Source organism: Cebidichthys violaceus, unplaced genomic scaffold, assembly GCF_023349555.1.
Source record: "Cebidichthys violaceus isolate CVI_PGR_0920_01 unplaced genomic scaffold, fCebVio1.0.p SCAF_1, whole genome shotgun sequence".
NCBI lineage: Eukaryota > Metazoa > Chordata > Actinopteri > Perciformes > Stichaeidae > Cebidichthys > Cebidichthys violaceus.
The window spans coordinates 17,670,272-17,684,138 of NW_027176262.1; the positions used below are offsets into that span (position 1 = coordinate 17,670,272).

At 40.5% G+C, this 13,867-nt stretch overlaps 1 protein-coding gene across 1 annotated transcript; it reads left to right on the forward strand.

Annotated features, from left to right (window-relative positions):
- The first annotated feature begins 291 nt into the window (after positions 1 to 291).
- bbc3 (BCL2 binding component 3) lies at positions 292 to 13,237 on the forward strand. Its single transcript, XM_068712860.1, has 4 exons — positions 292 to 580; positions 1,895 to 2,288; positions 7,504 to 7,709; positions 10,691 to 13,237. The coding sequence occupies exons 2-4, from the start codon at positions 1,907 to 1,909 to the stop codon at positions 10,784 to 10,786; spliced, it is 684 nt and encodes a 227-aa protein (XP_068568961.1). The 5' UTR covers positions 292 to 580; positions 1,895 to 1,906; the 3' UTR covers positions 10,787 to 13,237.
- The last annotated feature ends 630 nt before the right edge of the window (positions 13,238 to 13,867 follow it).

Here is a 13,867-nt window from a genome sequence, read left to right on the forward strand (position 1 = left end):
TGCAAACGATTGACCAAGGAATGTGCAAAAGTTCCTTTGCATGATGAATTAAATCAAGACTAAATCATTTATTCAAAACGGGTGTTTGAATCTCAGCTGCTCTTCAACACAAAACCATTTCAACAACAACAACAACAAACATAGCACAAGAAACAATAACTATCCTGCAGGGTTCAATAAAGGTTCACTTGGAGTTTTACTCTGAAAATCCACACCGGACGTGAGCTCATCTTCTTCTTCTGTATTTACAAATAGTCTCAAAGCAGGAGAAAATCACTCGGACTGAACAGCTCGAACAGAGACGAGCATCGTGAACGAGGTGCTCCGTTATTCGGTACATCTTGTCGCTATTTATTTGTTTTGATGGGTTAACAGAAAACCAGGACAAATTTAAACCAAAACCTTCATAAACCGGGAAACTCGACATGGAATGACACATTTTCACTGGAGGGGACTTTTAACATCGTCTTGTGATCCTTCGCCGGTTGTTTTGGCACATTGGTATCCCTTCTGATGTGCACCTGTTCCGGCCGGTTTCTGACCCGCAGATAGCCTCACCACGGAGCGTCAGATAGACCAAGTAAGAAAAACGTAATTGTAAATTAATTTACGCTATTTTTACAGCTGCAGAAGTTGGTTTTAGAATGTGATAGCTTAAAGTTGCATCATCTGTCTGACTGTCATGGAAAAAGATCGACCCTATCGACCTCTTCGACTGGACCACTTTTCTTTTTTTTTTATTGGTCAGTGATGTTCTCCGACCCTTTCGTGTAGTTTATTTAACCTTTCAGACTAGTCCCGACTTGTTAGATACAGAAATGTAACAACATTTGGAGGAAAACGTAAGATAAAGTTTAGGCTTGGCGATATCTGTTATAATTGTTATTATGCTAATATGTTTCGCAGTATGTGCATAAGGGCCGGTGGAGAATTGTCAAAAAAAACAAAATTGATTCACTACATTAAACATTACTACATTAATGATTTTACTGATTAAACTTCAAGCCGGGCCTTCGTTTGCATAATGGTTATTTTATTTTTATACTACTTTTTTCATTTATATTCGGACGTTATTTAGTAATTCTGACCCAAAATAAACGTGTGTTTATTTTTTTTTTTGGCGGGGGGGGGCGAAATTAATGTTTACACAATTATCTGCTATAAACAATGATATTTTTCCTTGATATCATCAGTTACTGCTGTTAAAACGGGCGAGAGAGACCCGCGTGGCTCACCTCTCAGTGTTTGTGTGCGCGTGTGCGCGCTTCCTCGTGCTCGGACTGCACGGATCTGTTTACAAACAAGTCTCGTGCCCTCCTGAACCGGGAGCTGCAGCTGCCCCCTAGCGGCCGTTAGAGGAAAATCTAGGTCGGTGGGTCAAACTGGAAGTGGAGAAAGAAAAACAATGGTGCTAAAATTAGAACCGTGGATTTATTTTTATTTATAAATATTTATTGGAAGCATTTTTTCTCCCACGGTGTCAACTTAATCTACAATTATTTTTTTGGTGTTTTAATTTTTAATTAATTTATTATTTATTATGAATGTATTATCTTTTCATTTTTAATGAATATACTTTTTCAAAAATAGTTTTTTGTTTTAAGTATTTATTTGTGGTTTGTATACATTTTTCTATACAATTTTTCAGGGCATTTTAAAATATATTTTATTTGTTGATTTTCATTTTTATTTCATACATTTTTTAGATTAACATGTGTTTCAAACTTGTTTTGAGGCTGGGTGTGTAACTTGTTTCTAAATGTAGCACTTTAAGGAGTTTAGCATATTAGCTAAAGTTGAAGAATGGTACAACAATGTTTCTTGCAGTTTGCTGTTTAAAAACAGCTAAGTGTCAGTTATTTACATAAGTGGCATGTCTGTGTGTGTGTTTTAGTCTACTACTGAGATGGCCCGTGCAGAGACCATCGAGAACGTTGGGGAGACTGGAGGAAGAGGAGGAAATGACCCTCTTCCTCGCCATCACACCTGCAGCATGGAGCTGCCCCGCCCCTTCTACAACTGTCCCGGCCTGCTCACCACTACCGCCTTCAGCTCTGGGACCGCCACACACCGCCACAACAACAACCACCTGCACCCTCTGCAGGCTCTCTATCTGTCTTACCCGCTGCCTTACCCCCACCCGGAGGACCAGGACGAGGCCCGGACTCACCAGCGGTCACCTGCGCTGTCGCCATCGCCCACGCCTCCACGTTCGCCACTCTGCAATCGGAGGGAAGGGAGGGGCGGAGCCGTGGTTGCACCCAGTGCCTTCACAGGAGAGCAGTCAGGTAAGATAAAAGCATTGACTTTAATTAAATAAAACAACAAACAGTGGCTGTGACTCAGTGGTAGAGGAGGGTCGTTCTTCAATCAGAGGATTGGTGGTTCGATCCCGGGGCTCTGCTAGTACCTGTCGATGTGTCCTTGGGCAAGACACTTAGACACTTGAGCAAATTGCTCCCTATATTGCTATGAATGGGTATGAATGTTAGTTAGTCCTGATGGGCAGGTGGCACCTTGCACGGTAGCCCCTGCCATCAGTGTATGAATGATGACATGTAGTGTTATAGCGCTTTGAGTGGTCTGAAGACTAGAAAAGCGCTATACAAGTACAAGTCATTGACCATTTACCATGAGTTTAATAGCATTGTTGTAGCATGTTGTCATTAAAACCAATGTAACGGCAATCACATCAGTAATCATTCGGCCCGGCAGAGCGAGCGACAACAGAGCCAGCGGTGATTTAGTGTTAGCGCTGCAGGAAAAACAAGCTGCAGATGACGTTTCTGACAAAAATTGTGATCCGACCCCACACGGCGCAGTTTGCCTTTCAGACCGCCACCCTTAAATAAACACCAGGGTTATCAGTTGGCGGAAGAGTGTCGGTTATGCCTGCATACTGTGCTTCCATTACAGGAGAGTGTTTGGGCAGTGTTGATAGGTGGGACAGGTGGAGGGATGTGTTACTGTCACAGAGATAAACATGTGAGTCTCTCTGGGCCACTGTGCTGCTTCGTCATAAGACTATAGGAAAAACTGCTCAAACCGGTTTGTTCACCAGACAATGTTCAGAAATTAATACAGAAAATAAGATACAAATTCTTTTGACTTAAATTAGGGATTAATGGAGAGTAAAAATGGATATTCATGGATATTGCACCTATTTCTTGGCTGTGCATTTTCAAAGAGAGGGGTTAAAAGAAGCTGGCGCTCTTTAGCATTGTTTAGGTATTTGGGGAATTAAAGCTGAAAAATGTCTTAAATTATAAGCAGTTCTTCCACCATTGCAGTCAGCGAGCGATTCCCTCGGGCTGCAGAAGTGGATTATTTCTCAGTGTTTGAGTTGGGCGAAGAGTGAAACACCTTTGTTTTTATCACGGGATGACTCACTGGAGACTCAGTCTGAACTTCTGTGTTCCCAGAGGGGAATTTCGGAGGCCCGTAGAAAGGGAAATTCTGGTGGCGGCACAGGAAAGGCAGGTTTGCGTTTGGCACCGAACTGCAGTGTTGTGACAGATTTGTAACAATGTAAACAGATAAGTTACCCCCCCCCCTCCCTCCACCTCTCAGCTGCAGGTCAGCTGTGCATCTCGGGCATGTTCAGACTTGTCCTCCACAGCAGTCTGGCTGCAGCACAGAGACAAAGCTGCTGCATTTCCTGCTGCTCTGGGCACTCAGCCAGGCAGCACAAAGTAAAGTCAGTCAGTCAGTCAGTTGTACTTAGATGTGGACGCTCACTTTGAAGTCATTTATTTCGTCGGCTAGTTATGTTTGGCGGTTGGTTTAGTTTGTCGGACTTACAGTTTGTTAATCAGGCTTATCAGCCAGTCTACTAATCACACAGTCAAGCAGTCAGTGGGCTTGTTATCTAGTCAGTGAGTGAGTAAATTGTTCTGTACTAGCAACCTAGTTAAATAATTAACTCATTAATCAGTCAGATGACAGCCAGTCAGTGTAATTAGCCAGCTAGTTATTTTATTAGTCAGTTATCGGGCGATGAATATTAACATAATGATGATAAACTTTATTTATATAGCAGCTTTCATGACAGAAAATCAGGTCAAAGTGCTGTACAAGAGATACAATCAATAACGCAGGTATTTAAAAAAAAGGACACACAAAGAGAGGAAAACAATTACATAATACAGTCCCAAGAAAAACTTAAAAAATAGGACAATAACAATGATTTCAAGATATAAAGAACATAAAACGAGTATGAGAAATGTGAAATGAATATCAAATAACAAGGATGTTAGACAAAGGTGGAATTGATTCATTTTTTCTTTTTCTTAAAGCTATCAATAGAAGTCTTAGTTTTAGTCATTTGTGACACATTCAGTGAGCCTGGAGGGAGCACGGTCTAGAGCTCACTCAGATAAACAAGCAGAGAGGTCTGAAGGTGCTGAACCGTTGAGGGCGCTGAAGATAAGAAAGAGTTTTCAGATCAATCCCCACTGTTACAGGTCACCGGTTTATTGGTGCTAGTTCTGGTGTAACATGTTCTCTTTTGTTAGAACAAGTTGCAACATATCAGTGTTTTGGGGGTTTTTTGAGGCGGGAAAATAAATAGGCATGGCTCGACTTTTTTGCGTCTTCCAAAAATAATGAAATGTTGATATTGTTGAATTAAATGTTGATATTGTTCAGAATCACTTATTCCAGATAATCTGTAATAAGACAGTCACTAAGTTAGTTTGCCATTAGTGAGTTATTAGTTGTGTTGTTTAGTTAATCAGTCGGTTAATTAGCCCGTTTGTTAGTTAAGTAACAACAGAAGTGAGGTTGGTTATCCAGCTCACCGTTAATCTTTTATCTGGTTAAGTCTGTTTTGATTGTTAACGGTAACCAGCCAGCCCCCCCCCCCCCCCCCCCCCGTTTAACTGGTCACAGGGTCTCTCTGTCACCTTGTCAGTCTGTCAGCCAATCAAACAGACAGGTTCACTGCCTCCCAGCCCCGCCCCCTCTCCTCCCGACACCCTATCACAGCTCAGCCCCCCCCCGCTCTGCCGGCCAATCGCACGGAGACGTCTCCGCCAGCGCTGCCTCAGAGTTACCTTGGCAACAAGCCAGGGTTTCCCGTTTGTTTGTTTTCTTTCTAGCACTCTCTCTTTCTCTCTCTCTCTCTCCTTCTCTCTCCATCTCTGTCTAGTCACCTGCATCTTTAAGGATCAGCCCTAATCCTCCTAGCAAAGCAGATGCTGTGGTTGCCAGGGGTGCCCGTTTCTGTGGCAACTAGGGTTGTTGGCCGTCACGGGCACGGAGATAGAAAAGATGAGGACAAAGTGAAAAAACATGTGGTAGAAAGGTTAGCTCAGGCTATCTGATGATCTGAAGGAGAACGGCTTTCATGAACCACACAGGGCCAACGACATGGTAAATCAATGCAATATAATACTATATGATATACATATAATACTATATAATATACATATAATATACATATAATACTATATAATACACATTTAATAATATATAATACTATATAATACACATATAATACTATATAATATACATATAATACACATACAATATACATATAATACTATATAATACACATATAGTATGCATATAATACACATATAATACGATATAATACACATAATATACATATAATAATATATAATACACATAATATACATATAATACACATGTAATACTATATAATACACATATAATACTATATAATATACATATAATATACATATAATGCACATATAATACACATATAATACTATATACGACACATATAATATAGAAATAATATACATATAGTACAATATAATACTATATAATATACATATAATACAATATAATATACATATGAAACAATAATACTATATAATACACATATAATATGCATATAATACACATAATACTATATAATACACATAATATACATATAATACTATATAATACACATAATATACATATAATACTATATAATATACATATAATACACATAATACAATATAATATACATATAATTTGTATACATTAATATACATATTATAGTTTGTCCCGGGCGCCTGTCATGGGCAGCCCACTGCTCCCTGATACAGGGATGGGTCAAATGCAGAGAAAAATTTCCCCCTTAACGGGATAAATATAGTATAAAAAAATAATAATGTACAATATAATACACATATTATATACATATAAAACAATATAATACACATATAATGTGATACACATATAATATAATATAATACAATACACATATAAAACAAATGAGGAATAATAAGATCAATCCTGTCTTGAGTGAGTGGAACATTTTTTATTAAAATGCTATCTGATTAAATTTGTGAAGTACTTTAAAATGTAAGAAGAAATTATCAAATTCAGAAAGAGAATATAGAAGATGTGTTGGTGCTTTGGTTTAGATAAATAATTCATATGGTTATGAGGATGACACTTTTCTACATTGAAAAAAAAGTGTTTGACTGATTAAAGAAGCACATTTAAGCAAGAAAAATATAGAAAAAGCAAGTATGTTTACATAAATGGAAAATAAATAAGTTAATCCTTTTTCAGAAAATGTTTTACAACACACCAGCTCTCATAAAATGGTAATATTCTAGTAGCTTGAGGCCTGTTAGTCACGTTAACGTGGTCAGACAGAAGGTAACCGGTATCTGTCTGCCTTTAAAAACACATACAAACAAAAAGTCTGTAAACACAACAAACACACACACACACACACACACACACACACACACACACACACACACACACACACACATTCAGTACTTCTCTATACCAGACTTATTAAGCAGATTAAGAGATTACTCTCCCAAGTTCCATTAAGAGGAAAATAAGTCACCAGATCCGGCTCCTTAACAAATATGTGTGAGGCCAGAGAACTAAACAACCGCAGGAACTGTTTGCGCTATTTTGTTTTTTAAATGTCAAAAGTCAAGAAAATTCATGTTGTTTCTGCATCAAATACGACAAACCCTCTTAAGTCTCTTTTTTTCTCTCTATGCGATCAAAAACATGCATGTGCAATATATAATATTTTATACATATAATACATGTGCTCGCAGTATTTTCACCTGTATGGTTATCTATCTCGGTACATCGTTCAGCGATGGTTTCTGGTGAGGTCTGTGCATGATGTTGTTGGACGTGTGAGGTCTCTCTGTTGCCTATACAACCTGCCCATGTGTCACTATGTGTGCACAGATCCCCCCCCCACACACACACACACACTTGAACTATCTACTATTAGTGTGTAAGGAGGCTATTAATGCACGCCGCTTGTTGAGAATCAATTAAGCATAACCAGAGGCTCCACATACCCAATAAAGTGCTTCTGTCTGCTCATACATGAAGAGACAGAGAGAGAGAGAGAGAGAGAGAGAGAGAGAGAGAGAGAGAGAGAGAGAGAGAGACAGAGAGTCAGAGGCATGATGAAAAACGTTACAAGTAAAATGAGTGAGTAATGAATCTTTTGTTTTTCGTGTGTGTCTTGTTCTCTGAATTCATTTTTGCCTCTTGCTCCAGCATCGCACAGAGACGAGCGCCAGGACGCCTCCAGCCGGCAGGGACCTCTGCCGGACCTGCTGCCCCAGAACGAGCTCCCATCCTGGGCTTCCCCGCGTCGCAGAGCCCCCGGAGAGGAGGCAGCGCAGGAGGTGGAAGTCAGGAGAGTGGCCGACCAGCTGAGGGCCATTGGAGATGAGTTTAACAACACGGTCCTCCACAGAGCGGTAAGAGGGCGGGGCCCCGGGCTTCCATGTGTCATTTATAGCGTGTTTAGTTAGTATTCAATGTAGATGAGTTAATATGTGACCCGGGAAAATGATTTTATGATGACAATTTCAGCAGATCAGCTCGGTCCGGAGCGTATTTAATATTTATTTATTATTATATATAATTAGCCTATGATTGGCTGTGTCACACTTTTAAATGTGTTTTTTTCCTGCTGTTGTATGACGCTTAAATCCAGTTCATTCATAACAATATCACTTTAGACACAACAATAGCCATTACGTTGTCTCTGCTCTACTCATTTACAATTGAAACAGTCGTCCGTGTAACAGAAGGTCACAATAGTGTGTGTGTGTGTGTGTGTGTGTGTGTGTGTGTGTGTGTGTGTGTGTGTGTGTGTGTGTGTGTGTGTGTGTGTGTGAGGGAATGCTGAGGACAAATCAATACTTGTGTGTGAGTGTGAGAGAGTGAGTCACTGTCAGCTTTGAGGCCATTTTAGTTTTTTTCTCGCTTTACCTTCTATTTTTTTTTTTTTAATTGTTGATCTTTATACAAATTACAGTCTCTTTGCCTCCCTCCTCTCCTTTGTCTCTCTTTCCTTCTTCATCTTCTCTCCAGAAAAATAAACGTTTTGAGAAACTTTAATACACACAGAGTCGTCTATATTCCTTCCGTTGTGCTCTCCCTCATCCTTCCTCCCTTCTCACCTTCTTCCCCTCTCTTTTGTATTTTAGTTTCCATCTTCATCACTCTTGCTCCACCCTCCACATGGATTTAATAACTTTATTTGCACAACAGCTTTTCAGAGACAACAGTGTGAAACAACAAAAAAAGACATGACACGCTCAAACAATGCGATACAGCTTAACTGATGATATGTTTCTCTTGTTTATCTCTTTCCTTTTATTGTTACTTCTTCATCTCACCCCTCCCTCCCTCTGTACTCTAGATCGCGTGAGGAGTTGGCAGCAACTCTCCGCCTCCTCCCCCACCACATACACACACAGACACACACACACACACACACACTTCCCCGCTGCGCGCTCTCTCTCTCTCTCTCCTTCGCCATCCCGCCTCGTGCACACAAACAAAGACGACGTCACCTAGTCTTGACTCACTCTTCAGGAGGATGTAACTGCCCCTGTTGCAGACACGTTGAGCAGGTTTCTGAGACCGCTGCTCTCATTGAACTGTCTGTGTCTGTGTGTGTGTGTGTGTGTGTGTGTGTGTGTGTGTGTGTGTGTGTGTGTGTGTGTGTGTGTGTGTGTGTGTGTGCGTGCATGAGAAAGACAGACAGATACTGTATTCCCCTAGGGGAATTTGGGGAAATTGTGTGTGTTGTTTACAACCCGGGCTGGGGGCCGAAAGCACAGCCAGGCACTTTTTCTAAAAGGAGCAGTTTGAAACAAAAGGAGCGAGTGAAGGAGGGATGGAGATTGTGAGGGGGGGGGGGTTAACCACAGGCACATGAGAGGTTCAGAGCAGCATCTTTTGACACAGACACACACTTGTTTATCCTCTCGTTCAAGCTGTTATGTGTTGCTCATAATTCCCCACCATGCAGACATGCAGTCGCTCTTTCTCTCCTGCTACTACTCCATCACTCCTCTCCCTGAACATGACATCATGGTTCCTCTGGCTTTACAAGAAATCAAATAATAAGCTTTTCTTTTTTTTTTCCTCTCCGCCCAGGTTGTCATTATGTTGTTTTCAGACAATCCTTTTTTCTTTTTCTTTTTTTTTTTACATGTGGCTGGTGTTCAGAAATGCCTCAGCAGCTCAGACAGTTGTTTCACCCATTTAACCCTCTGAACCCCAAAAAGGGGAGAAAAGAAAAACACCTTTAAACAATTGCCAAAACTACACCGTCTATCACAGCCACAAGCTGTAAAACCCAACATTATCGTCAGATTTTCATCTTGCCAACGGTCCTCGAACACATCGTGTGTGACAGAAAAACAGCCAAAACGAAGCCTAAAATTGTGATATTTCATGTCTTGCCCTAAACAAACTTTACGCATACTGTAAAAAAACCATTAAATTCTACCCTCCTCAGCACAACTGAGAAGCCATGTCTGACTCGGCTGAGACCAACAGTCACGTGACAAAAATTCTATGAAACTTCAACAGAACTGTAGGCTGCTGAACACAGAGCTACAGGAGAGTAGAGGTTGTAAAAATGTGAACAGTTCAATATATATAGAGCACGTGGACCCTCCAACGGTGGCAACACTTGTGGAAAAATGTCTTTAAAATAGTTTTTCAATTTTTGTAAAATCAATTATCAAAGAAATTCAACTTGCGTTTTTTGTTGTCTTTTTATGATTTATGGCATTATAACTGTGTTATACTGCACAAAAGACATGTTTGAGTTTTCTATACTTCTAGCCATGAGCCATGACTGGTATTATATATTGCAGTGGAAATCAAGGCCACAGAGAGTAAAATGTGACTTAAGCAAAAAACACCCCGAAACTGCTCAGAGGTCAGAGGTTAAACACAGATGCAGGTTCCAGCATGTTTGTAGATATTTAAATATATTTTAAAGTGTCTCTCTGAGTTGCTGCTTCACATTTGCCAACAGGGACAAAAGGACACAGCACTGACTTGCATGAAGTTGCGATCACATGATCAAGTCCATCACGGCGTGTGAGCTCGTTTGTAGGTCAAGTCAATAAATGCGCATTTTTAGCATCTTGGCGTGCCTCAAAAAAGGTCAGATAATGAATAATCACACATGTTTTATTAAACATCCGTGCGTTCAACAGGCATTATGCCTCCAATTCGTTCCTCTGTAACTACGTCCCTTTCTCCCGTAGAGCATTTCTTCATCTCTCACGATGAACTGATTCCATGTTGGTGGTCAAAGGTCACTGTGACCTCACAAATATCTTTTAGGATAAAACAATGACGTGATGACATTTTGTGGTAATTCTAGTTTGGACTGACATCTCTTCCTGTCTGCCCCCCCCCTTCACAGCACGCCGCCCCCCACCGGCAGGACTGGAGGGACGCCTGCCGAGGACTCCTCAACTTCATCACCCAGACCCTCAGCACTCTCTACAGGCTCACGTAGAGAGAGCCACCTCGTTCGCAAACTCACCCGGCTGCCGGACTGCGGCTGCTAGTGAACAAACTGGTCGCTGCGCTCGTCGTCCGTTTGAACGCGGAGGATTAACGCGGCCTGGAATCAAAGACATTTTCGTGGGGACAAAGAATTCGGGGAGCAGCCATCAGTCCGTCAGTCAGTCTGCTGGTACGGACTGCAGCTGACGGACAGACGGTCCCTTTCCTACCTGTATATTTTGTAAAATCCACTTGCTTTCGCTGTCTTTGTCTCGGTTCTCATCTTGTGTGTGTGTGTGTGTGTGTGTGTGTGTGTGTGTGTGTGTGTGTGTGTGTGTGTGTGTGTGTGTGTGTGTGTGTGTGTGAGAGAGAGAGAGAGAGAGAGAGAGAGAGAGAGAGAGAGAGAGAGAGAGAGAGAGAGAGTTTCATGGTCGACGTGGGTCAAACGGGTAAATTGTGTTTGCTTTTCAGCACAAAATGGGAAAATACAGATATTTCTAAATGTCTATACCACAGACAGGTCTGTTTTAAAGTGACCTGTTTTGGAAGTCTTCATTATCATGTGGAGCTTCTTCATTCAGCTTTAATGTCAGCCACCATTTTTCGTCTTTTTAATTTGATTTGAAATGGTCGATATCGCTCCAATTCTTCCTTTTGATTATGTAAAAAAAAGAAAAACATGATTTGACCTTCGTCTGGCGTGTCTCTGTCTTGCATACTGTGAAACTGGATGCTGTTTTTGCATCGCAGGGAATAAAAAGGGTGTCCTATCCCACAGGGTGAACCTCTCTGACTGCTCCATTCCATCATACGACGACGTGCCTTTCCTCTCAGCGCTCTGTTGAGTCCCTAATCTCCGAAACTTGGACAGCCACACACGTTCAAAGAAACACGCACACACACGGCTCTTCAAATGCTTTGTTTGCAGGTGTCATTTGCATCACATTCAAATGCTCCGGCGTCAGCATGGTCTGAGGGCATAAGAGGACAGACGTAGCTTCATTCTCCCGCCACACATCTGGCCACCATTCCTCCGTTCACCACTGCCAGTGTTGGGAGCTGGCAGGGTCCCCCGGTCTCGTCGACAGTGTTCTATAGTTACTTGATCATTTGTAAATACTCTTTTTGAAGATGAATCTTAACTAATGCGAACTTTAAGAAAGTACTTATGAAAGCGGGCGTGTTCACCGTGTTCGGGAGATCTTCTATCTGAGCGGCCATCAGCAGCAGAGTTTAAATTTAAATCCAGTGGATTTGAGATGGTATTCCATGAGTTAAATGAAAAAATATATAATTTGGATCTTTTGATTGTTAAAAAAGTATTTGATGATGTTTTTGTAAAATGACCCCCATCGGTTGTGCGATAACTTTCACTGTAGTTTGTTTGGGAGAAAATGTTGAATTGCTTCTATTAAGAGCATAATTTATTTTGGACTGTAGCCTATCTGTAGCTTTTTTTTTTTTATGTATTTATTTTGTTTCTTACATTCCTGATCAAAACTATGAATTAAGCTGTACTTGAGTTGTAAACTGTTAAAAAAGAGATTGAATAAGATGGGAGCTAAAGCGCTGCACTACACGCTGAGAGTGGATGCATCACTTTGAAAAGCAGAAGAAAGAAAAGTTAAATGATATCCGCTTTAGAATTTGGTACCTTTTTGTCTTCTGCTAGCAATGAAAGAAATATCCTGATCATTTAAAACGGTACTATGTTTTAAAGCAACGGAAAGTGACGCATTGGCTTTCCATGCGTCTATCAGATGAGATGGAAAAGTACCAAAGTTCTCCCGTTTTATTCTCTTGAAACCACAAAGAAGAGTGATACTGACTGAACTAAAAAAACCTGTAATTAAAAATGGAATTATTTCTAATGTGAATTTAAATCCCAAACTGTGTGCTACACCTGCTAAAACTATACGTTTATGTACTGTAACGTACTCTGGATTAAAGCGTCCCCTTCGTGGAGTAGTACATTTTCCAAATCAGGAAACATTTGACTGAAACCTGGACCCTTTATGAGGCCACTCCCACTTGTCGTTAGCTACACTGTTTTGTTGTTTGAAGCCCAGGCCATTGTTTCTAACATTTCTGAAAGCCGTGATGTATAAAGTCGTACCTGCAGATGCTCGGCGAACAAGACGCTGAGCGGAGAACCAACGCTGCTAGCTCCAGTAGACGCTTGTTTACTGCGTGTGTACTCGTGTTTTTAGATCGGTTCGCTAGCGGTGCTTTTCAGCCATGTTCGATGTCATCACATAGTAATGTTAAGTGGTCCTGGTTCAGGCCCCCCCCACACACACACACACACACACACACACACACACACACCACCAACGACGCTCAGTGTCAGTCACATGCAGTGTGTATTTGCTGTTTTTCAACTTTTTTCTATTGTAAACTTTCTACATGAATTTTTTACTTTTTTTTCTCTTTTTTATACAATAAAGATAAGGAAACTATATTCACTTGTTTGGTGTTTTATGTCTAACATTAATAAATGGAGCGCCCCAGTAGCTCACCAGGTGGAGCGGGCACCCCCATGTATTGAGTCAATTACATCAATGACATATTTAATAAAAAAATATATACAGTATATAATTTTAATTTACATGAAACCATTTGTGTCTGTTGTCATATACTGTTTCAAGTAACAACTCTCAGTATCAAATTTATTCTGAAAGGTTGTTTCATATTTCTAAAATGAAGTTTTGTCATTCAGGATGTGTCCATTTTCAAGTAACTGGCTGATGAAATGGAGAGTATAATTTGCTTTAATAGTCTTTATATTTTTTTTCCACACTTGTTGCTGCACTTATTGAACATGAGCTGTTAAAAGAAAACCCTGTTAGTTCCTGGAAAGACTGAGCAGACAGGAACTACAAGGACTGAAAGTTTTACAAGGAAACGTGTTCAATATTTTTTAACAAGAACGCAAACTTTTTGAAATCCCTGAGTAAAACATACAATACAAATGTAGTTTAAACGTATGTTTGTGTCGCAATCCTGCAAATCAACTAATCCAGGGGATTCCAGACACTGTTTGAATCTCCAGGAAGTAAGATCCAAAAATACACCTGCAATTACCACGTAT